This window comes from Tasmannia lanceolata, unplaced genomic scaffold (assembly GCF_043159265.1).
Source record: "Tasmannia lanceolata isolate RefF3 unplaced genomic scaffold, GAP_Taslan_0.1 ptg000004l, whole genome shotgun sequence".
Lineage (NCBI taxonomy): Eukaryota > Viridiplantae > Streptophyta > Magnoliopsida > Canellales > Winteraceae > Tasmannia > Tasmannia lanceolata.
In genome coordinates this window covers 10,128,387-10,153,645 of record NW_027518681.1, presented here as the reverse complement: position 1 = coordinate 10,153,645, position 25,259 = coordinate 10,128,387, and the positions used below count along the sequence as shown (strand labels likewise).

Sequence of the window (25,259 nt, the reverse complement as noted above, 5' to 3'; positions counted from 1 at the left end):
CTTTCACGTTGTCACCAAACACAACGGTAAACTAATAATAAGAAAATGACAAGAAAAATAAGATTAAAAGGTGCTCAAACCAGAACCCGTGCCGCATGGTGGTTAACTTTAATCCTGCACCAGCAAAACAAATTAGTTGTAAGTATTGATGCTGTCAAAGACCGAGTAATATAAGCAATATTATCTACAAATGCTGCAGATATATCTGTAACTTAGGAGTTCCAGTCGGTAAAAACATAGAAATGGGGCAAAAAAAGAGAAAAAAAATCCATGTAAGGATATAGGCATAAATATGAAATAAAGTACTTCATATGGCAATTACACTTGCTAGGCAGATAGTTAAGCCGAACATAAATAACCCTAAAAGCTAAAAATATGTATCTGAACATCAGCATGTTTGTCTTACAACACAACCACATTTTCCCAAGAAAAAAAATATTCAACATTGGGATGATCAGAAGAAATGGATTGCCTTCTATGCACACTTGTCATCATGAAAATCGAGGATGGGCTTAAATTTGGCCTCTATGTTTTGCTACTCTTGACATTCGAAGAGTAATTCTGTGTAAATTTGATTTGAGCATCTTCTATGTAGTTCACTCAGAGATGCCATGGAAGACTCCTTGTGTCGACAGAAAACACCAGCACATGTCTTTGTCCAATTCGTAGCTTCAAAGTTGAGATTTAGGAATAAATTGGCCAGGGGAAGTTTTTGGGAAAAATGCTAAAAAAAAATTGTGTTTTTCTATTTAAGCACGTATATCTGCTATATCTGCTAATTTCTATAAACATGAGACAAAAAAAGCATATAAGGGTGGTTAAGTACATATGTTTGCTAGATTAAGATGGGAGTTCAATTTTCATTACAATGCCTTTTACAAGAAATATATGAGAAAATTCCAAATTATACATAAATTTTGTATTTGATTCAGAAAATTCAGATCTCATTCCAAAAATATTGGATTTTTTAAAACTCTAGTATGAGGCATAAAAAATCAGATTCATTTTTGAAAATTTTGTAATTATAACTCCAATTACAAGGTAGAATACTAAGAAATGACTTAAAGAACAAATGCAGTGTAATTAAGAGCTTGATATCAACTCACATCATCATCGTCGTCGTCATCATCATCATCGTTGTCTTCTGCCTTCTTGAGCTTTGTACTACCCCCTTCCCTGTTGAAGGGCAGTTTCATGGGTCCAAAGGGAGTGTCCACATCTATGTTCCCCTTCATCGAATAACCAGTGCCCCGCCCCCTTATCATATCCCAAAGTGCTGATCCAAAATCCTTGGGCCTAAACAAAATTGGAACCTCAATAACCCCATTCCCGTTCTTGTCGATCTTCGCAGACTTGGAAAGATTAGCACCACCAATGCTTACTTCCCCAAGCCAAACCTCATAATCCAAAGCATTCAATCCGAGATCAAAGTCATTCTTATTCTCCAATTTCAGATGAAGGGTTGCGCTTGTTTCTTCGAAAGAGAACCTATCAAACTTTATCTTCTCTAAATCTACATCTGGTTTGTAAGGCACCGGTATCTCGCCGGTCTTCTCTAGAGGCAGAGTAATGTTCCCTATAACTGGTACATCCACAATAAGCTCGAGTCTGACCTTATAAGGAATTATGCTGCCACCTTTAATATCATTGTAAGTACTCTTAATATCATCAAAGATTAGTGTTAATGGTACTTTAACAGTTTCAGTTCCATGGGCATGGACAGTACCCCCATCAGGGATGAGGCCGGAGACAAGCTTTCGACCATCACTTTCGATCAAATAATTTATGTCGACTAGAGGGATTGGAATTGGGTTTGGATTTGTGATGAGAACATCGATCACGAGGTCGGCCTTTTTCAAACCAATGGAAGGAATGTGGACTGCTGTTACATCGGCGGTGGGTTTGCCGAATCCTACGGCTTCTTCAATCTTCTCTCCAATGTCATGAATGAAATCCTTCACCTTATCCATGAAACCCCCCTTCTCCTCATCTCCTTCTTCTTTCTTACCCACTGGGTTTTCACTAGATGCCATCTTTCAACAGGGGATAGGCCTGATCCCAAGAGACAACGCAGAACATAAATGTAAGATTAATCTGAGGATTAATTTATCATAATATGATTTTAATTTAAAATATGAGATACTTTATACCAGTGAAATGATTCAATGATAAAAGTACAAATCTGAAAATAACTTAAATGAAAAAGCTAATGTCAAAGAAGCAATGATATAAAATTGTAGTGAAAACATTAAGGGGCCGTTTGGATGCGCGGATTTTAGAATCCAGGTTTTTAGTTTGAAAACAGTGTCAACGAGGGTTCATGATCAAGCTGTTGTATGCTGTTCTAACAGCGTTTCTTGGATTTTAAGTGAGAAATTTAGTTTTTAAAATTCTGACAGCGTTTCTTGGATGTTTCTTGGATTTTAAGTGAGAAATTTAGTTTTTAAAAATCTCTCCTGCATCTTGAGATTTCCAAAACCTGGAAATATGGGAGGATCTGCTACTCTCTTGCTGATGGAAAGAAGGGCGAGAAGTAAAAAACGACAGCTGGTCCGCTTCTTCTCTTGTCTCTTAGGTACAATTTTGAAGGCCTGATTCTTATCTAATCCGAAAATTTGATGCAAATACAATACAAAATGTGGCCTGATCAAAGCATTTTTCTCTTTTATTTTATTGAAGCAATCAAAAATAGGTTTATGGCCACTTTGGGATGCCACCAAAATTGGTTCTTATTAGCTGATATCATTATTTTAATTTTACCTCTTGTGCAAATTGGACATAAGAATTATACACCAATGTTTTTAGAGGCAACCAGAAAGGAAGTAATTATTGAAAGAAACCTGATTTTGATAGAATACAAAGGAAAACCTAACAATTAATTCACCCCAGATTCGAATGACAGACGAAAACTGCCTTGTTTTTTTTCCTGAATGCCTAAAAAATGCCTCGTATTAGGAAAAGAAAAGGAAATAATCAAACAGCATAAAGAAAATTTTGATCCATGTATCCGAATTAAAGATAATTGTTCTGAGAAGAACATTTCGAGAATGTAAAAGGGAAAATCAAAGAGTACATTTTTATTTATTTAAAAAAAAAAGGAAAAAAGAAGATGAAACCCATCATCTTGATTCTGATAATCCGGTCCAAAGTAAAGGTTTGGATTTCCAAAGTGTCTAAGTAAAGTTTTCAACGAGAAAATTCACCCCATTTTTCCTGTTTTGCCACCCCTTTTGTTTTTCTTCTTTTTGATACCTCATTTTGTTCAGCTATTCTTGAAGATGATGTCATTTTTAAGGAGAAAACAAACAAAAGGGGTGTAAATATAATTTCTTTTTAGGCTCCGTTACTTTCGACGTAAAAATGGATGTAAATTTTGTTTTATGTTCACACAAGCCTTGCACACTAGGCAATAGGCATGCACACAGCTTGGACTCCCATATTCCGCATTGTCTCGTAGTGTCTCGGCTCAAACGCGCCTCCTCCCGGATATGCATGCCGGTGAGCATTGGAATGCGCAAGTTTTGGGCGTTTTTGCCCGGATATGCACACGTATGCCCCGATAGGCCCGGTATGCCCCAGTATGCACGCGTATGAGCAATCACGCATGTTCTCTGCAACCAACCATCAATGCCACTTAATAGGGCCAACATAAGCAATCATCCACGGTGCCCTGGCGTCGTGCCCGTTTGTCTTTGCAACCGATCATGAATACCACAAAAAGTGCTAGGGCGTCAACACGAGCGAGCCATCATCCGCAGTTATAACATAAAACAAATTTTACGTCGAAAGGAACGGAGTTTTACATAAAGATTTAAACATTCCAACATTAATCGACAGGTAATACGAAAAAAATTTGTTTTACCTTTTGCTTCTGCAATTTGAAGTAAAATAGAGCAAATTCCTTACACAAAATCCGTGTATGAGAGAGAGGATCGGAGGAAGTTCTTATAGGGTGGTGGATTTTATAATTGTGAGTTTCCGGAGAATAGCCGGGAAGTGGGGCCAACCTAACGAAACTTTAAAAGGCAGTTGGCCGTTTGCGGGACTCCATTCGTTTGGCCTTAAAAGCAACAAACTGAGACAATTTAATTGTTAACCGGGGATAATTTGGTCAATTCACTGAGAATAGCCGGGTAATTTGTGCTACTATCAGTCGCTGGAGGAATGCTTCAGTCGACATAGAGTCCACCATAGTTGATCCAAACCGTCCATTTCGAAGGCGGGCATATTATTAGATGCTTGGATTGCAGAGACATCCACATCAAAACAAGGGGGAAAATCAGTTTCACCCGGATAAAGAAATGAATAGAAAAAAAAAAAAAATCTCTGCATGTCTCTTCTTCCCTTCTTTTTCTTCTTCTCGGCGTAAGGGTGGAGAGCCCCCACACCCTTACGGCCTTCTGCCTTCTCCAACAGCTTAAGCTTTTGGAGTAATTGGTAAGTTTAACATAATATGTGTCCAAATAGGGTGGGAATACACCAGCACAAATGTATTCGATCTCATCAAAACCTTACACAGTTAAACATACATAGCCAGCATGCCCAATGTGGGCCCCACACCCTTATGAGAAATAGAATCCTATTAAAATTGGATACAAGGTTCGAAATCTTATTGAAAAAGGAAAGACAACATAATCGTGGGTGTGTGCCAAAAACAATGAGATAAAAAAAATGAAAGAAGAAAGGAGTGACAGGAGGAGAAGAAAAAAAAACCTTTCATTTGCATTTTTTTGGGGTTTTGCTTTGGGATCAAAACCCACAACTTTACGGCAGTCTTCTTAAAGATTTTTACCACACCGTTTAATCCTCTTGATGTACAGACTTTGTGAGGATTTGTATTTCCTCAAGTTTTGGGTGAAAACTTGAGAGAGACCAAGGTTGCCAGAGCGGGGAATCGAAAGTGGGAATTGAAACGGGAATCGAAGGCTCCCAGGGAAGATTCCTGCTCAACGTTGCCAGAGCAGGAATCGAAAGCGGGAATCAAAACGGGAATCGAAGGCTCCCAGGGAAGAATCATGCTTCCTTGAGAGAGACGCTGTGATTTTTCCCTCTTAATTTGAGGGTTTTCCATGTAAATCTTCTCCGTTTTTTTGCCAGTTAAATTTTTGTCCTAGGAATAATCTAGTAAAATTTTGAACCCATCCCATGTTTGGTTGCCTTTTAGCACTAGAATTTTTTTAATCCCACTCTTGTAATGATTGCTTATGTGGTGACATGGACTCTTTGTCCCCTCGTTTTCTTTCCTTGGGAATGATGTCCTCTCTCTTTCTCTCTCTTCCCTTCCTTTCCCATATTTGGTAATGACACCCCTAAATTTTGGCGGGAAGTTCTGAAATTGTAGGAAAAAGAAAAACCTATTTGGCTTCACTGTTGGGATTAAAAAGTTCCCAGGATAAAAAAAAAAGTCCCAAGAGTTAGAAAAAACCCGGCAACCAACTCGCTTGTGTGATTTCTTGTGTGATTGCTCTCTTGGTGCTTGATTCTTAAATAAATCAAAATAACAAAAACATTAACCCGAGAAAGATTTAGAAAACGCCTATAATGGATCGCTAAAAATCACGCTCTCATTAGATACAATACCACCCCGTCTGCACTGGGTAGATCATCGTTTCTACAAACTCGTAATCACCCTTATCGCCAAAAAATATTAAAAGTATGAATACCAAAAGAGAATATAAAACCTTACTTTATATATACTATAGATAAAAACGGCAAAATACAGAGTCCATCTCTTGTAATTGGTTTAAAGTCAAAGAAGGGTGGGAATGATGAAAAGTGGGTGGAAATATCTTTTCCATGATTAATATCATCCCAAATTAATGGTGTCCTGTTCTTAATGTTAGTCTTCCACTCACCCTCATCTTTTCACAATCAGATCAAATGAAATGCCATTGTTGCATGATGACCCAATATAGTGATATGGTATGCCCACTTGATGAATTATAGGGATATAGTATTCACTCGCAAACAACTAAAATTTTTGTGTTAAACACCTTTTAATTTAAAATTTATTTGAAAGTGATTATGCTTTTTTTAATTCTTTCCCGGCCGTAAAGTGAATTTGGGCAGTGCCATTCCAAGGTAGGACGCACTAAGCCCATATTCAAATTACACCAGGCACACCAACTTACATCATACACATGCATAGCTTCCACAACTTGATAAACAAAATTAAACACTAATCGTGCCTTTGTTTTTTTCAATAATCTACTCTGCTTCAATACCTGTCTAAAAGTTCTTCAGGAAAACAATTGCCAAAGTCACACTACAATTCGTTTTTCAACACGTAAAGCTAAGTTCTTCATTCAGTCCCCACCCTTTGACATACAATTCAATGGCTCGTTTTTTATAATCATTCATCAGCCCTTAGATTTCTTTCTGTCTCTCGCCATGAAACAGTCCAAATAAAGAATCATAACTTTCTATTCCACTCATAGACTTTTCTATGACCACTAAGAAAGATCATAATTTGGAGTTTCGAATGACTCCATTTTGATTAGTGTTATCACCACTATCGGAATGAAAAACCCAACCATGCAAGCTCCTTCCTTTCTCCCAATATTTTTGCATATAAGTACCCTACAATCCTGCAGGAGTTCTCACTGCACTAAAGCATTTCATAGCAAAACCCAGTTGGCAATTAATCCATGGATTCCAAATATTCAATTCAGTTCTCAATTCTTCCACTGTTCTTCCTTTTGTTGCTAAGTCCCTCAGTCTACTGCCAACTTGACTACTATTACTATGACAACACTTGTCCCGATTTGACGAGGATCGTCAGGTACAGTGTGTACTCGGCTCTCTGGACGGATGCTAGGATGGCGGCCTCTCTCCTCCGCTTGCACTTCCACGACTGTTTCGTCGATGTAAATGGCTCTAATTCAAGTAATCCAGATGTGTTTTTTTTTCTTTTTATGGTTCAACAGATGTGTTTTGTTGATTGAATCACTAGGAGGTTTACTTTGAATGGTAATTTAAAACCTTAAACACCTTAATTGACTCTGATTTTTTAAACCTGGAATTGTGCACTAAGGCCCGGAGCTGGCCCAAAAATTTTATTAATACTTAAAAGAGCGATACACTGGTTTTGAGAAACCCTTCTAGATGGGACTCAAACTAATCTAAAGTTTTACATTACAAAAATTGAAATATGATTAATTAAGGAACAACTATTGTCCTTAGATTGGGTGAGGCCTATCTATGACATCTGCTTGCTCCTCTGGCTACTCTAGGAAGATCCCTCCATTTGTAGTATTGCATGTTATCTTGAGTAAAACGCCCCTCGTTGGCCAAGACGGGACTCTAATTTGATCATTTGATTTTGTAAACTTAGGAGAGTGAGTGTTTGGCCTATGGTAATTGCACCACTCCAATAACAAGGCTAGCTTATCAACAATGAGTATTCCATTGATGTAGTTTTGTGAATTGGAAAGAAACTGATTTCTAAGACGAATTTTTCCTTTCTGGGTGTACAGGGATGTGAAGGGTCTGTTCTACTTGATGATACAAGCAAGTTCAAGGGGGAGAAAAATGCATTTCCTAACCGAAATTCGGCTAGAGGTTTCGAGGTTATTGACGACATAAAGGCCAATGTGGAGAAAGCTTGCCCATCGACAGTCTCTTGTACAGATATTCTAACTCTAGCAGCAAGAGAAGCTGTTTATCTGGTAAGAAACTCTGATTCTTCACATCATTCATACATAAATACATGCCTTATGACGAAATTTTTATAGATAAAAATCGATCTTGCTCTTAAAGTGTAAGGTATTATTAACTATATTTACATATATATCAGATGTTTAATACGTATAGAGAAATTTACAAGCAAAAGATATTTAATAGATATAAATAAATTTACACGCATAAGATATCTTTAACATTTATGAAGTTTTAGATAACCTCATGTGTTGCCAAATTTTCTCATTCTATGTAGAGGAGTTCTAGCATTACATGGAGGGGACAATCCCCTCTTACACATCCTCACATTATATTATCAATAACATATACAGAAATATTGATTACATTTTAAGAGAAATATTGATACGACGGAATCTATTTATTTGGACGATTTAAACCATTCGTTTTTTGGTTCAGATAGGTCGTGACCCAAGTATCTTTTGCATTGGATGTTTTTTCTAACAGTTTGATATGTTTGATGTAAAATGAACAGCTCAAAAAAATTTAAAAACTATAGTATAGAAACCTCCACAAATTGAAAAGGCTTAAGATCATCCAATGGAGAAGATTTTTTCTCTACAACATGTCTTTGGCGAGAACCAAATAAATGATCAAGATATTCCAGATAGATTGGCCCCACCAAATAAATTACAACTTCCCTCTAGACCTAGGCATTGTGGAAGCTCCATCTACAAATGGATAATACTAATAAATCTTTAGTGTTGGCGTATATGAGGCGTGCAAAAGTTGTCCTCTTGCATAATATGGATTCCAAACATTCATGGTATGTATGTGAATGAGTTGTATATTTTAGGTAAATGAAATATTCGCCCTTTTTACTTACTTGGGCCACCCCCTTGTAAAAGGCAGCGAGTGGGGGCAGGCTTAGGGAAGAAAAGGGAGTGAATATATCACCTCCTATATTTTAATAGGAAGATGATATTATCGAGATGGAAATGATGAATAACATTAGGGCCCGTTCGGATACCTTATATTTTGTATTTGGATTTGGAATTGAGTTTTTGAGTACAAAATGAATAGATCTGTCAGCTCATGTTTAGGGAGATAGAGAGGGAAGGGGGACTTCCTACTGCAGGGGAGAGGTTGAGGAGCAAAGTGGGTGAAGGAAAGTGTCAATCTGTGGATTTCCAATTACTTATTTCCACAGCTTATTTGGAAATCTGATTTTTTTCACTGTCAACCGCTGAATTGGAAATTCAAGGATTTGATCTGGATCAGAATGTCAATGCAAAAAGGGCTGCAAATGTGAGAATTCCAAATCAAAATCTTCTCGGCATCCAAACATGGCCCTTTTTGAAATTTTGAAGTTGGAAACCCCAATATTTTCTTTATATATAGTATAGGTTATACTTAAATGACTATTAAAGAGCCTGGGTAGGTGATGATATTTCCACCCCTTATCTTAGCATTTCCACCCTCTTGTTTTCCTGCAAGTAACTTTATTTTCATAGAAAGACAAACAAAAAGTAGTAGAAATGCAATCATTTTTTGGGAAAACAAAGGAGGGTGGAAATGCTAAGAAAGGGAGCGGAAATATCATTTTCCTGTATGTATGTAGAATTTTTGTAATGATGTTGGGTTTGTGTCTTTTAGACAGGAGGGACTTATTGGTCAGTACCTTTAGGGAGGAGAGATGGCAAAACAGCAAGTGAAAAATCAGCTAACGAACAGCTTCCAGCACCTGTGGAGCCCCTTCAAAACATTACAGCAAGATTCATTTCAAAGGGTCTAAATGCCAAGGATCTTGTTGTGCTCTCAGGTAAGAGAAATGAATGAGAGAAAGAGAGAGAGTCTTCATAGTCATGAAATTAGATTTATAAATTCTATGAATTCTATTGGAGCATTCAAATACTAGGACTAAAGGAAAGAACATCTTAAGCACACCATCACTGTTCACTTCGTTGAATGATTGGATGATGAGTGCGTTGGATATTTTCAAAATATTCTTTTTTTAAACTATAAATTAAGTTGGCCTCTAGATGGACTTCACAATGCTGCGAAAGAGATGATGGCTCTTCGCAAAATCCTGGAAGCTTCCCTTTTTCAGAAAAAACGAGCTAAATCATGGGGTTGGATTTTTCAGAACACCTTAAAAATATCACCACTGGTCCACTTTTCATGTGGTGTATTATAAATCATAATAGGGATCAAATCTTTTGATTGTAAATCGTAAGATTCATTCATATTTACATGTAAAAAATTATAAAGAAATTAAAATAAGGGAAAATTACAGATACACCCCCTGTGGTTTGGCCATTTTCTGCTTTAAACCATGTGGTTTAGAAGTTACCAGAGACACCCCTTCAACTTCCTGACATTTTTAAGTACACCCCCTCGCTAAAACTAACTATGGTTAATATTTTGATGACAGAAATACCCCTTATCACTAGTTTTAAGCCATTTGCAAAGGGATTAGGGTTATGCCATTTCCCCCCGCTACAAACAATGAAACCCCACTCTCCATGGCTATATCAAACCCACATTTCAAGAGAAAAAAACATTATAAAAAAATAAAAAATCCCTAAAATATTAGGATTTATGTGCAAATCATGATAATGATGTGAATGAAGAAAAATAAAACTCCTAAATTGAGGGTTTAAGTTGATAAATAAACAAGGATTTGAATCAAACCCTAATTTTCAGTTTTAAAGTATGAAAACCCTAATTTCAGTTGAGGAAGACGAGGGCATAACAGTCATTTCCCCCTTTCCGTCGACTCCGTCACGTTAAAAAAAACCCACAGAAAGTTGAGGGGGTGTCGTTGGTAACTTCGAAACCACGGGGTTTAAAGCGAAAAATGGCCAAACCACAGGGGATGTATATGTAATTTTCCCTTAAAATAATAAAAGAGCTAATTATTCATTCTTCATCTAAATCTATTAATTAAAATAGAAACTGCCATGATTTTATTCAATATCATAATAAGAATTGTATGCTAATTGACTTTATCACATATTAATTATCTATTTTTCATCCATGTCCATGCAAATTGAATAATAATTTTTGAAATAGTAAAATATACAAGATCATAATACGAATTATAGTCATCTCCCTCATTATAGTCAAGAAATTTTGTATACTTTGTATAAATCAAAAAGCAATTGAAACACATTTACACATGTTTCAGGGGCACACACCATAGGTTTTGCCTCGTGCGCCAACTTCAAGAATAGGCTCGTCAACTTTAAGGGATCGGGTAAGCCTGACCCAACACTCGATTCATCGCTCCTCCAAAATTTACAGAGCATATGCCCCAAAGGAGACGGATCATCGGACCCCAACTTGGCTCCTCTCGACCCTGTCACAACCAACCAGTTTGACAATGTGTATTACAAGAACCTCATGAACAATTCAGGCCTCCTCCAATCTGATCAAATCTTAATGGGGGACTCTAATACTGCCTCCATGGTTATAAACTACAGCAATTATCCTTATTTGTTCTACCAGGACTTTGGGGCTTCGATGATAAAGTTGGGTTCTTTAGGTGTTCTCACTGGACAAAATGGAGAGATAAGGAAGAATTGTAGGGTTGTTAACTAACTTGTAATAGTTCAAAAAATGATGTAATTAATTTGCATGCTTACATGAAGAGGTGTATGTATAAATAAAAGTGGTGATTGCTGATGGAATTTCATATTTTACTTTGTTCTTTTCTTGGAGCTTAATCACAAATCAGTTACCCCATGTTAAGATCTCCCAAAGCTTTTGTTTTTATCTTCTTCTAGGGAAAAGATTGTGGTTTTAAAAGGAAAACTATATGCTAAACAATTCTAAAGGGAAATATTATATCTTCATTACCATGTAATGATAATGCCATTGCCCACTTAATTAAATACATTTTGGATTAGCTATCATAAGTTCTCGGGAGTTAGGCAACTTTCAACAACTGATAGAAAAGCGTAAATAAAGAGAGGAGCATCATTATTGAAATAAGGGGGTGGATGTTCATTTGGCATGAGAGTAGGACCATATGGGTCGCCTCACGTCAAATCAACAGTCCGATCGTACACAGATGTTCTGGTGTACGGGGATGACACATCATAAATATCTATAAATCCAAGGGTTATGATCATCCTATGGAGATGTCAAGGCACAGCCGATTTACGTTTGGGCCTAACAAATGAATGGTTCGGATCATCCAAGCAAGCACAATCCAACATGCATGGGCCCTAAACGCCCATTCTGTTACCTTGCTTATTAGCACTTAGTCTAGATCATAGTTGCCACAGTAGCAAGCGAGTGCGAAAAGGGATGCAAGAAGTGAGGGGGTATAGAAATGATAAAATGAAGTGAGAAGCTCCAAAAAAAGTAAAGTGAAACAACTTAGAAGCATCAACCAAGCCTCATTAAAAGCGAACAAGTACATAAAAAAATTGTAGTAGGTAAGGATTACAAGTAGCAAATGTCAAAGGACCAGTTACTCCAAAAGCTTAAACCGTTAGAGAATGCGTTATTTAATCTTTTATACTTTAGCACTCCCCCTCACGTGTGGTCCCTCTCTTTAGGGTTGGCCTATACATGGCACAGGTGACCCCTCTTTTGGGTTGGCCAAATAGATGTGGATTTTTAATATCAAGGAGTTTTGAACCCAAGACCTTGGCTCTGATACCAAGTCAAATGACCAATTACTCCAAAAGCTTAAGCCTTTACAGAAGGCGTTATTTAATCTTTTATACTTTAACAGTAATGAAGACTTCTCAACTAATTAGAATTACAAGTTTTAGGAATTTATTGTTTCGCTTGTTTTATTCAGGTTAATTTAATGTAAAAAATTTTGAAAAAGATCTTGCCTAAGTTTTATTTAAAACTTAAGGTGAGTTTTTCAAGTTTTAAATGCTCTCTTTTAAATTAAAAAAAAATCTATTCCTTTGGCATTATTGAAACCAGAAAACGTTCTTTTAGGAATAACTAATCACTACACAGGGAGGTACTCTTTCTTATAGGTAAGCGGGATTGAACCTCTGACCTCCAGGTGGAAGAACAAAGTCATGACCATTGAGCTAGAGGCTCGATCCCTAGGAAGGTTCTCTTAATTAAGAGGAAACACATAGAAAAGCATGAGGGAAATGCCCTTACCTTAAATTTGAGCAGCGGGAAGAACATGGCTAGGCGAGCTTCCCATCCAACTAGGAAGCTTCCAGTAACTATGGTCTAAATCCTCTTGAAACTTACAGTACACATCTTAGATCAGTCATCCAATGGGTCCCATCATGGAAATCATGGCCCCATGTCCATCTGATTAGAGACCTTTAAATTTACATTTTTTTTTCCTGAACCACTTATTTCAAAGGTACAAAATGAAAAATTAAGATTATTTAATCAAAGTAGTTTCTAACCTTTCTTTTCCGCGGATGGGGGAGGGCCCACACGATGAATGGTCCTGATCACTTATCTCATGGGAGCTCTTAGATGGGCGTACCTTGTAGAATGTAACACTAGCCAGTGAAGTTGGTAACCTTCTTTTTAAGCTCCAACAAATATGAACACAACCTCTTGAGAGAGCAAACCGCAAACACCGATTTTCTATTTGAAAATGAAAGAATTAAATTGAGTAAAACCAAACTTGCATAGATAGAGACGATTTTGGAGTCACCCCAAATTTGGCATCGGGACAAAAAAAAATCCTTGCTATTTTAGAGTTCATGAGAAAAACAGATTTTCTGTCACCCCATATGGACGGGTTTCGATTTTGGAGGCATACCAAATTTAGCGTCCAGACAAAAACCATCCTTTCTATATTTTTTTGTTCATTAGAATTAAGACATTGCAGTCACCCCAACTGGCCCAAGGTAAGCTGATATTGACATCTCTTCTTTTGATATTTGCACTCCCCTCTTGAGCTTAAGGAATGCTAGGCTGACAGGCGCCGTTGTAAAAGAAGGGGCACCCTAATTGGTCAAAATCTATTTCAACAGTGATGATGGTAATTTTTAGTGCCATCATTAATGGGTTTAGGCCAATAGGGGGGCCCTTTTCCTCTCTTGTTTTGCAAGGGTGCCTGTGAGTCTAGCATTCCTCTCTATCTCTATCTCTCTCTGTTTGTTTTTTTTTTTTTTTTTTTTTTTTTTTTTTTTGTGAAATGATGGTATTTTATTAGATAAGCAAGGCCATGACCAAGATGGTCATGGTTCAAGAAGGATACCTTGTTAATTTCTCTATGATGTTAAACATATGTTACTTTGTTTACCCTACAAGTTGATAAGAGTGGGACTGGGACATGCGATCACATTGGAAACCGAAGCTATTTTTAATTACCATTTTGTTAGACAAATATTAGGAAAATTCATAGTAAAAGAACCAATGGTGGAGTTAGAATCTAGATTCGATGGTGTGTAGCTTCCTGTACTTTGGAAGGCCAATGGTGGTTTGCAAGATAGCGGACTGGCAGCGACATCAATGGAAAAATCTTCATGCAGCTCAGAAACAAGCCAAGATCTTATATTGAATAGGACTTGTGATGCATGTGACGCTGGGAAACAAAATAGAATAAGAGGTCTTATACAGTTTTTAGTAAAACTAAAGAGAAGAGAAAACGTTCAGGAGCTTTCTCTTCGCGCGCGCACAATAGAGAGAGAGAGAGAGAGAGAGAGAGAGAGAGAGAGATTCTTATTGGGGTTTTCTCTTGTTTTTTCCTATTGGGTTTTTTTGGATTTCTCTCATGTTTATCTTGTATAAGGTCATTTTTTAGAAGACAAGGGAAATAGTTGGGGTTTGTGGGTTTGCGGGTTCACCCTATTGTAATCCTTGTACTTTGTTTTCTCTTAATAGATGATTGTGTTCTCACCCGTGGATGTAAGTATCTTAAACACGTAAAATCTCAGTGTTCATCATGTAGTTAATTTGTTTTTATTTATACTTTTTCATTAATTTGTGCACGATCAGATTGGATTTGGCTGAAGGAATTTCTCTACACACAAGGCCTAATTTGGATTGCAAGATTTTTTTTGTGAAAAAGTTTGGAAAGGGAAACTACTTCTAAAATTTCCTACTTTTTTAACAAAGGAACAAAAGATAAATTGAACGGACCCTATTTAATTTTTACTTAGAAGGACTTTCAATTCATGATAATATCCCTCTACATTAACTATATATAATTGTGATATCCCTCTAAATTATGGAAGGAAAATCCTTTTCCATTTTCTTGCAATCCAAATAGGGCTTTTTTTTTAATTCAAGGCTTCACTGGGATGAGACAGTGATCTCTCCCCTCCCCTTTCCTACTTCCGCTTGTCTCCCTATTCACCCTTTCAAAACCAGTAAAGACATGGTATGAATATAAACTCTCTTTTTATTCCTAGTCCCCCTACTTAGAGAATCTACTTTTTATTGCGATTTTTCAATCAATTGGAGCCGAAAAGATGAGATCTCGATCATATCTTGGGATTGCACGACAGGACAGCCACCTTAGATGAATTAAATGAATACAACAAAACCTGCTGAAAAGACAGAAAAGTTGTTCTCTCAAAGAAATTATACAGAATGGGCGTACAAACTCATCCTACCCTTGATATTCTAACAGCAGCACACTTTTTAAGGTGCTGTTTGTGTATCAAATATCAAGGGCGTTACTTCACTCGTACCACAGAGAACAAAACTTGGCTCCAGAACGGTTTGGAGGAACTTCTCCACCTCTCTAATAGCAAAGTATTAGCAAGAGGTGTGGAAATATCAAATCCTTCTCAAAATAAAAGTAAGCATTGAATTGATATCCACACCCCTATCTATGAGAGGGGTTGGATTGGAGGAAGTTCCTCCAAACAGTTCTGGAGCCAAGGTTTTTTTTTGTACCATAGATATGAGATTGTACGCCCATTCTTCATATAATTTCTTATTCTCTCATGCAAAAGTAAGCAGCAAAATGACTTTCCGCAAAATTGCCAACCAAATCCCTATCTTTTTATTGCAATTTTACCCTTCATTACCTAATATAATCTAGTATATGTATCACTAGGGATATCCTAAGGTCCATCGCAAAAGGCACGGCTGGTCTGTCGCATTTCACACCAGCCGCCTCGTGAATGGAGACAACAACTTTTGTCTCCATTCACGAGGTGGCTGGTCTGATGTGCGACAGACCAACCGTGAAATGCCTTTTTGCGACGGACACTAGCAATTCACATATCACTATGTAGTGATATAGAGCACTTTGTTTAGTAACATTCCACGCACCATGAGCCCCAATGGTACTCTACTAAATGGATGTCATTGTCAAAACATAACACCACTACAGTTAGCATCAAAACAATACGGATAATCACAAGTACTAGGCATATTTCTTCTAAAATCCCCATTTGATCTCTCAAACCATAACTCTAAAAGAGAAAGAAAAGGATTAGTCTTCCTAACCTCTAAAGGTCTTAAAGCCAGCAATGAAGATAGGGTTTGGGGAGTGGGGTGGAGGAATCCAAATGAATAGTAAAATGGGTACAATGTCTCACACCACATTCAAATAATCAATGGGCCAAACTTCCAATCTAGTCAAAAGAACAAAAAGAAGAGGAAAAGATTCCATACAGAGAGGGACTGCACTTTCAACGTTGTCTAGTCTCCACTTTTTCAAAAGATAAGAGTACTAAAAAAGACCTAACTGATATGGGTTTGTGTAAATTTGCGGGTACTTTGAAAAAGAGAGACAATATTTTATAATATAAAAGTGTGATATTTACACCCCTTTCTCAGCATTTCCAGACACTTGTTTGTCGTGTCCCGAAAATGAACGATAAGACACTAAAAAGTGGGTAGAAATTGAGCCTTTTGGGAAATGAACAATTACCGATGGGGGACAAATTCGGCGGAATTATCAAGAGCATCCGTGCTTTTCTGAAATTATCAACGAGGGACAAAAGAGGTCTTCTCAGTAAAAGCTGGACCAAAATGCCTTTTTCTTAAGCAACACGTTTTGCTTTTCCACTTTTCAACTTTGTTTTTTTTTGCCCTACCAGTCATCTTCTTCATCGTTTAGCCATCATTGGAGACGGAAAAGCTCGAAAACTTGAAATGTGAGTTCATTCCCATCTATCTCTCTGTATCTAGGCTTTGTTTTTCATTTGTTTTAGGGTTTTGCATTTCTCCTTCTCACTTTCAATGGCAGATGAGGAAGATGAATCGTAGAAAAAACTGTGAAAATGAATGAGTGAAAAAAACATGAAGTAAAAACGTATTCATAAGGGACTTGATAAGCTCATTCAGAAATTGGTAACCCCATTTTGATACTAGATAACCCAATCCCAGAGACTTGAAAACCCCTTTCCAAAACTCCAGTACCCTCCGCTAATTTAAAGGAACTTGATAAGCCTATTCGTAAATTGGTAACCCCATTTTGATACTAGATAATCCCAATCCTGAAGACTTGAAAACCCTCTTCCAAAACTCCAGTACCCTCCGCCAATTTTCAGGGACTTGATAAGCCCGTTCGGAAATTGGTAATCCTACTTTTGAGAGTTACTAACCCCCTTACAGAGAGTTGATAAACCTCTTCTGCTTCAAAACCCCTACCTATAGCAACTCTTCTAATGGCATTACAATTCTACTCATGATAGAAATAACAAAAGAAATTGATATTGTTTTCATTAAATGTGCTTCATGTATTACATCCCAATTTGTGTATTACAAAAAAAATTAAGTATATCAAAAAATGTGTAGCCATCCATTCATATATTACATCAAATTTTTCTTATACCACCACTTCTCTTCCTGAAAGTGAGTGAAGCCATCCATGCATTATCTCCAGAACACACCCTAAAATACGAACCGCTTAAACCCTTAACAAAATAAATCAGAAGCAGATGAATGAAAAATAGTGCAAAACCCTAAAAAAAGAAAAACAAAACCTAGATACAGAGAGATGGTAAGAACTCAACATTCAAGTTTTCAAAACTTGCCAATAATAATGGTGGCTGGACATGGAGGAAGATGACTAATAGAATAAAATAGTCAAAAAGTGAAAATGGAAAAGTAAATAAAGAGGGAAGAAGGAAAAAACAAGATGAAAATGTGTTGTAAATGCCAAAGGGCATTTTCGTCCAGCTTTAACTAACAAGACCTCTTTTGTCCTCGTTGATAATTTCTGAAAAGTACGGGCATTGTTGATAATTCTGCCTAATTTTGTCACCCCTTGGTAATTGTTCCTTTGGGAAAAGACAAACCAGATGGGCCAGAGTAGATATCAATTTACTATTATAAAATCCGTTTTGTTCTTTCAACTCATTCCCCACTGACATCTGTCCCCTCATCCTAATCGTATATACCGACCATTGGCATTAAATTGTATTAAATGGTACTTAAATGACAGCTATGCCCCTTAATATCAAGGTTTTAAATTTCGACCGAAATCCGAAATTTTGGAATTTCGGTCCGAAATTTAGTGGGACCGAAACCGAAATTGGAAATTTCGGAATTTCGGCCAAAATTTCGATTAAATGCCTTTTTTAATTAAAAAAAAATGTTAAAAAATTTCGGAAATTCGGTCCGAAATTTTGAGCCAAAGCCCGAAATTTGGGATTTTGCCGAAATTTAAAACCTTGCCCCTGATTATATAATAAACTGTATAATAGCCACTCGTTTTCGTTTGAAATGTTTGCAAGGGCATAAATGTCTTCTTGTAGCAATGTTTAAAAAATCCGAACGTTGAACAAACCAAAGAAGGTCCGGGATTGGTCCTAAGTCCAGACTGGCACACGATGGCTCTGTATGGATGGATTCTAGGGGAGTCAATGGGTCCAATTGGAATCGGATCATCCTACTCTTGGTCATAGTCCATTTGGATTTATCCTTTTCAAAGTGCTTTTCATATCCTTCCAAGTATGGGTCAAAATCCATTTCAAATCAGACTATCCATCGGAGTATCCTAGGTCCTACTTACATTATACAACATGGTTAGAACTTAGAACCATGGTTTCCATTTTAAGATTGTAGCTGCTCAAATAGTTTTTAGAAACTTACTCACGGTTTAATCAACTGGGGGTGAAAAAATTACTGTTTCAGAGCGAACTAAGTTTTTATTTTATTTTTTGGAATGGAAAAAAAAACTGACACATGGGTTGAGAGCATGTGAAATTACCATTCATTTTTAGTTTTCGTGAGAAACTACTGACTACTCTTGCCTAGTAAGTTTCCCCATTTTGATAGTAAAATTATAAAAATAACCCCTTCCCCTTCAAATAAATGATCTAAGGACGACCATGTCGAGACTCGAGACTATCATTGTCGTGGGCTCTTTTTACACCCAGTTTTGGAATTAAGATAAGTTTTTGTCTTGTAAGAGTGAATGATTCATTGGATATTAATTCGTTAGATTTAGGAGAGTTAGCCAGCAATGGTTATTTCCTTATAAAAACCATTATTTTCAACGAATTGAAATTTGAAATTCAAAATGGGTAGTTGAGACCAGTTGTGACAAGTTAACTCGTGGCAGCTATGTACTGTTCCATGGAGAAAATTTTATAGGCAGATGATTGGAGGTCCTGGACTATTGAACAACGTGTCATATCCACTTCCAGTTTACACCCCCTCTAGTTTCAGACATATCCACTTCCACCCCTATAGTTTAAAACGTGACAAATACACCCCTGTAGTTTCAATTTGTTTAAGGTTTGCCCCCTCAGTTGAAGGTTCGTCCATAGATTGAAGGGTTAGGATGATCCGATGGAGCTGATTTTTTGGGCACACCCTATCTATGTCAGGACCCATCAAATGAACACTTTGGATCATCCAAACAATGTGGGCCCACATTATTTGGATATTTTTTGGTAGTGTTTGGATTCGGGTATGGGCCCACATTATTTGGATATTTTTTGGTAGTGTTTGGATTCGGGTATGGGCCCACATTATTTGGATGATCCAAAGTGTTCATTTGATGGGTCCTGACATAGATAGGGTGTGCCCAAAAAATCAGCTCCATCGGATCATTCTAACCCTTCAATCTATGGACGAACCTTCAACTGAGGGGGCAAACCTTAAACAAATTGAAACTACAGGGGTGTATTTGTCACGTTTTAAACTATAGGGGTGGAAGTGGATATGTCTGAAACTAGAGGGGGTGTAAATGTAATTTTTCCTTTATTTTATCGTAGTTTTTATTTATCTCAGTCTGTAGTTTTGTCCAAGTACACAAACCCTGCTCCGTTTGGTTACAGGTAAAAATTTTGTCGGAGGAAGTTTTAGTAAAATTTTGGTCTCATCCCATGTTTGGTTGCCTTTTAGCACTAGAATTTTATTTAATCCCACTCTTGTAATGATTGCCTTTTCATCCCATCCCAAAATAATCCCAGGATCCAAAAATAAGCTTGAGAAGATTTTTTTTTCTTCCCAACAGTTCAAGCAACCAAACAAAGGTATTTGTTTTCCCCACCATAGTCCCGTCAACCAAACATGGGATTTTTATTCTGCTGGGATACTTCTAGGACTTTTTTTTTCCCACCAATCTCCTTGGATTTTTTTTCTCCCACATAAATCCCAGGAACCAAAAAAAACCCGGCAACCAAATACCGCTGCATATTCTCTATAAATGCATTAGTGTTTGTTATTTGACTGAATGTCTACTGCTTTGCTTTACTGATGTTGTTAGCATGATTTTGTGTTAGGCCTACATTTTGGTAAACTAAGTCCTTTTCTTTCTCTAAACAAGTATTAAGAGCTTAAGGAAGAAGTCGGGTTATTACGTAAATATATATAATAGGATATTAAATGAAATAATGCATAAAAGAGGAAGAAATTCAAGAGTGAGAAAAGTATATGGGAAAATAAAATATGGGATTTGCTAGGCAATTTTGCGGAAAGCGATTTACGGCTCACCTTTGCAAGAGTGAACAGCCACCTCATTGATTAAGACAAAATCTAATAAAAAGTGAACCTGTCTGGCTCTTCCCTGGGCAAAAGAGAGACGCAAAATGGCTTAGCAAACCCCATAAAGTATTTTTTGAGAGTAAGATTTTTTTACGTTTACAAAAACACCTATCATGAATAGACATAATTGAAACAAAATTCTCTCTTCAATAGGCATAAATCAACAACTACATGAAGGACATTCCATCATATTTGCGTCTGGGTCACGATACGAAGTAATTTTGGACCTTAAAATATGAATCCAATGTACACGGTTCGTTTGCAACTGTTAATCTCAAATCCTGTCTATTAGTGTTTAAATCCTTAGTGTGCCGGTTCGGTTCGGTTCCTCGGTTCGAACCGGAACCATGTCCACCCCTAGTACTGTGGGGCTTGGCAAACCCCTACGAACTGATGTGCCCAAATGCTGTCTATTAACGTTCGAATCCTTTAAATCGACAGGAGGGTCCGGGTCCATTGACAACCCTACTAACGAGGTATATTTTAGTCATTTTCTCATAGCATAGGATAGGCTGTAACCAAATCTCGAGTCAACACCCAAGGGGCATTTTGGTGAGGCTATCTAGGAGACTCTCCCAGAAAGACACACACACACACAGTTATTGTAGGAATAATATGTAATTGAAAATCCTTAAAATTTGACACCACTATTGTTTATTGAGGGAATGTTTTTATGTTTTGTGAGGCAGAGAAGGCCATTAAATTCACACATAAAATAGAAAGAAAGAAAAAGATAAGTCCCCTTAATCAAATGGGCAGCTTTCAATTCAAAATATTAGGGAGAATTAATAAGAAAAGGTCAAGATAATGATGATTGAGATTTGGTATTAGCTTTTGTATCCAAGAAAATTAGTTCCTAATTTCTATGCCTCACTATTGCATCTCATTACCATCACAGAAATGTTCTAAGAGAGATCCACAGTACTCCAAGACAAATACAAAAAGAAAACAATCAGCCTTTTTGTGATCTTTCACATCCATGAAAATCCCAGAAAAACCAACATAACACAAAATAAAATAGAAAGAAACAGACCCAAAAAAAGGGAAAAATACTCAGATTCAGCAAAGACAGAAAAAAAAAAAGCACAAACCCAACTCAAGATTCAGCATTTGCAGGTGGGTTTTGAGGAGATTGTTCAGCTTGCTTTATTTCTTGAGGGTTTTCAGCTGGAATTGCAATAGGAACAGAATCAGCACTCGAATCATTAGTATTCCTTTGTGGAGGTGGATCTATCCTTCCATCAATGCATGAAGAACATTTTCTTTCAATCCAACCTTCAAAATCATAATCACCATGGCCTAAAATTCTCCTGCCGGAACACAGGCGACCGATCATGCCGGCGACTACCCCTAAGATCGTGATCACGGCGAGAACCGCGATCACTGGCCCGATCGAACCACTTCCTGAGTGAGAACTATAAGCTTGTTGATTTATAACCATTGGTGGGGGCTGCTGATATAATGGCATTGACATTAGAAAACCCACCCAAAAAAAAAATCACTCTTTGGGTTGAGGATGAGAAGTGTAGAAAATCTACTGACAAGGTCTAATCAAAACCACCGATCAAAAGCAAGAAAAGAAAAAAAAAATCACTACTTGGGTTGAGGATGAAAAGTGTAGAAAACCTATGGAGAAAGGTCTAATCAAAACCCGCGATCGAAAGCAAGATAAATCAAACAATAAGGCCGAAAATGATGTGAACAAGTAGTAACTTCTCTTTGAGTATTGGACTAGAAAGTCTAGGGTTTTTGGGTTAGTGAGGATATGGCAAAAGTAAAATAGATTTGGGGTTTGGGGTATTGAAACTTGGAGGCGGTTGAGAGAGAAGATGGGTGGAAAGTTGGGATTTTAATGTAAAGTATTGGGTTTTCTGTACTAGGGTTGAAGGATGAATTTTTCACGATTTTAGGGCTTGAGATTTTTGGGTTTTGGAGTTGAGAATCTTAGAATGATCCTCCTTTCTAATCCTTCTTTAATCAATCTCTTCAAAAACTGTAAACCACTTTCTGGGTTTTAAACTATAACCAGTGAAAGTAGAAATTTTTTTTTTTTACTGACAACAGCCTTGAAGAATTTTGGTGTTTTGGGGGTTTCAATAAAAAGGGGAAAGGAGGGTGAAAGATGGGATCTTTAAACCCTAAAATTTCTGGGTTTATTTTTTTACCCTATTCTGAAACTAAGAGGAGGAAATGTTTGAACTGTAAGATAGAAAAGAAAAGTTTTTCCACCCAACAATTCGACAGCTTTGGTAAAAAAGTCAATAAAAAGGTTGGATCTTCAGTAAAAGTGGGTTCGCTCAAGACCCCAGAAAAAAAAAGTAACAAATGATGGCAACAGTTGAAATATCTGATCGCCAAAACCATTTAAAAAGCATTGTAAAATCATAGCTTTTTCAGGACCTTTTCTGGGACTGCAACAAATTCAAAAGGGAAACAAAAATAGCCCTAACTTTTGAAATTTCAGAAGCGGAGAGCCTATTTGGTAGACAAAATTCAAGAAAAAATGGGTTCTCTCAGAAAGCGCGTTATACCAAATTTAAAGGGAAAAATGGGTTCCCTCTTTTCTTACTTTGGGGTGTTATAGGGGCGAGAAAGATCTGGCCTTTCAGCTGAAAATATGGGATTTTAAGGATGAGCGATACGCCTTCCTCTGTGGGCTTACACGCATGCACTCAAATTATCATGAAGGAGGACTGAGGACTGAGGACTGAGGACTGATAGTTCTAGAAACTTGACATGGGCCCACCCAAATGATGCCATGATCCCAATCGTTGGTTGCGGGGCCCTTAATTTGTAGATGAAATGGTAACTGCCCCTTAATCTGAGGCAGTTGTGCGGGTTGGCTCGGAGACTAGTGGGATAAGATAAGAAGTTAAAAAGGAGGAGACCAGCATAGAAGATGTCTAGAATTACCACTCGGAGAAAGGGCCCGGGTTTTGAAAATAAAGCATCTTTGGTTGCGATTTGTGCACTTTGTCTACCTTATATTTTTTTTCTTAATTGATAATTTTAGCGAAGGGAGCGCATGCGTACTTTATGTCGGTGATAATTCAAAAAATATGAAGTAATGTTGAAGATACTTGTCCCAACAGACAAAAACAAGTAAAGTTTTTACAAAAATCATGCCATAACTGGATGTAGTGATGAAGGAAGCCCTAGTAATTACTGTCTTTTTAGCAATTTTCACTCAAGGCCATGATTGACTGCCATGAAAAAAATTTCAATAGAATTTTAGTTTTCTTTTCAACAAGCAAGTTGCGGTTGGGCAGGACCCCTACCAGTGTATTAATCATGAAAAATAAAAAAAAATTACGTTCTTGTATAAGGATCTCCTGATTTGTAGGCTATTACAATATCAAGAAGGCGAGAGAGGATGATAGGGAGGGGGATGTCCTCCCCTTTACATAGACAATCAATTTTGGATAAAAAATCCCGTGGTGAATTGGCTTCTCTCCATGTTTGTGATACTTTCCATGATCGTAACAGTTGGAGGTTGGCTTTAATTTTTACAAGTATTTGGTTCTTCTTCCAAAGGCATTTGTAGCTTCCTTTAATGGCATTCACTACATGTAGTGAATCCGATTCAATCCATAGGTCTGCAATCCCTATGCTTTTCGCTACGTAAACCCCTTGATGAAGTGCATTAAGCTCCGAAGTAAAGATTTCTTCAATGTTTGTGTTTATGGAAACGATACCTCTAATGAAACCATCAATATCCGTGATGCCTTCTATTGCTGCATTGTCAATCTTCATGAAAAGCAGAGCCTTAACCAATTGAGCTAGAGGTAACAGTGCAACTTGGCTTGGGTCGGTTTGAGCTTTTTTGCTAAACATTGAATTGGAATCATCCCGATCCCGACCCCAATTGTAAGGTAAAAGCTCAACCCGAATTCTCAAAAATTGACCTAAGTTGCACCACTAGCAAGAGGCTCAACCCCGGGAAGTGCCACGAAAGTTAAGAAGTTATTTTGTAATTGTACGTGCATACAAAGAACTAAAACATGACGATGGTTTGATAATACTGATAATACAATGATGTGGCTATCGTTAGTTAAGAAGGAAAGCCAAAATACATGATTTCATGGGGGGAGATAAAAATGAAAAGTAAAGGGAGAATTGCTCTAATTAAAGTTCTTGTTGTAATAGATACTTTCTTTTTTAGATTTTTTCTTGAAAATCCTTTTTGGTATTTTTTCTTGTTGTGATATAATGCCCCCCCACCCCACACACACACACACCCACGCCACCACCACGACCACGGGGACAGCTCCTTTTAGTGTATTTATGACTTCTCTTTTACACTCGAGAGGCTGTCCCGAGTAAGAAAAAGGGGCGGATATATCATTTCCCTATGTCCAGTTAACTTTAATTTGATGTCCTGCGACTTGTGTTGTATAACTTGGGTTAGAAATGATAATTTCAACCCCCCTTGCTTCAACATTTCTATGTCCTCTTCTTTGTCTTTTCCTAAAAACATAACTACATGCCTTTTACTTTATTTTCGAGAAAAGATGTGCAAAGTATCAATGAAGGGTCCCATGGATAGGATTTGGGCATATCGAAAGCAAGAAGCAACAGATTGAGCATTAGAAACGGAAACTTGGCCTTTGTTAGAAGACCTTGAGTTGGTATTACAGTAATACTATTATTACTCACAGACAACAAGCAGCTGGGTCCAAACCATGTCCATTGGATCCAAATCCAAAGGTCCAAGATTT

At 37.3% G+C, this 25,259-nt stretch overlaps 3 protein-coding genes across 3 annotated transcripts; 1 reads left to right on the top strand and 2 right to left on the bottom strand.

Moving 5' to 3' along the window:
- Positions 1 to 1,082: 1,082 nt before the first annotated feature.
- LOC143876288 (uncharacterized) lies at positions 1,083 to 3,977 on the bottom strand. The gene is made up of 2 exons (XM_077378025.1): positions 3,863 to 3,977; positions 1,083 to 2,052 (listed from the first exon to the last, which is right to left on the bottom strand). The coding sequence occupies exon 2, from the start codon at positions 2,031 to 2,033 to the stop codon at positions 1,098 to 1,100; it is 936 nt and encodes a 311-aa protein (XP_077234140.1). The 5' UTR covers positions 2,034 to 2,052; positions 3,863 to 3,977; the 3' UTR covers positions 1,083 to 1,097.
- A 2,550-nt stretch (positions 3,978 to 6,527) lies between these two features.
- On the top strand, positions 6,528 to 11,307 carry LOC143875833 (peroxidase 10-like). The gene is made up of 4 exons (XM_077377422.1): positions 6,528 to 6,866; positions 7,476 to 7,667; positions 9,292 to 9,457; positions 10,826 to 11,307. The coding sequence occupies exons 1-4, from the start codon at positions 6,648 to 6,650 to the stop codon at positions 11,236 to 11,238; spliced, it is 990 nt and encodes a 329-aa protein (XP_077233537.1). The 5' UTR covers positions 6,528 to 6,647; the 3' UTR covers positions 11,239 to 11,307.
- Positions 11,308 to 21,475: 10,168 nt separating this feature from the next.
- On the bottom strand, positions 21,476 to 23,176 carry LOC143875832 (uncharacterized). Its single transcript, XM_077377421.1, has one exon. The coding sequence runs from the start codon at positions 22,013 to 22,015 to the stop codon at positions 21,638 to 21,640; it is 378 nt and encodes a 125-aa protein (XP_077233536.1). The 5' UTR covers positions 22,016 to 23,176; the 3' UTR covers positions 21,476 to 21,637.
- Between the last annotated feature and the right edge of the window lie 2,083 nt (positions 23,177 to 25,259).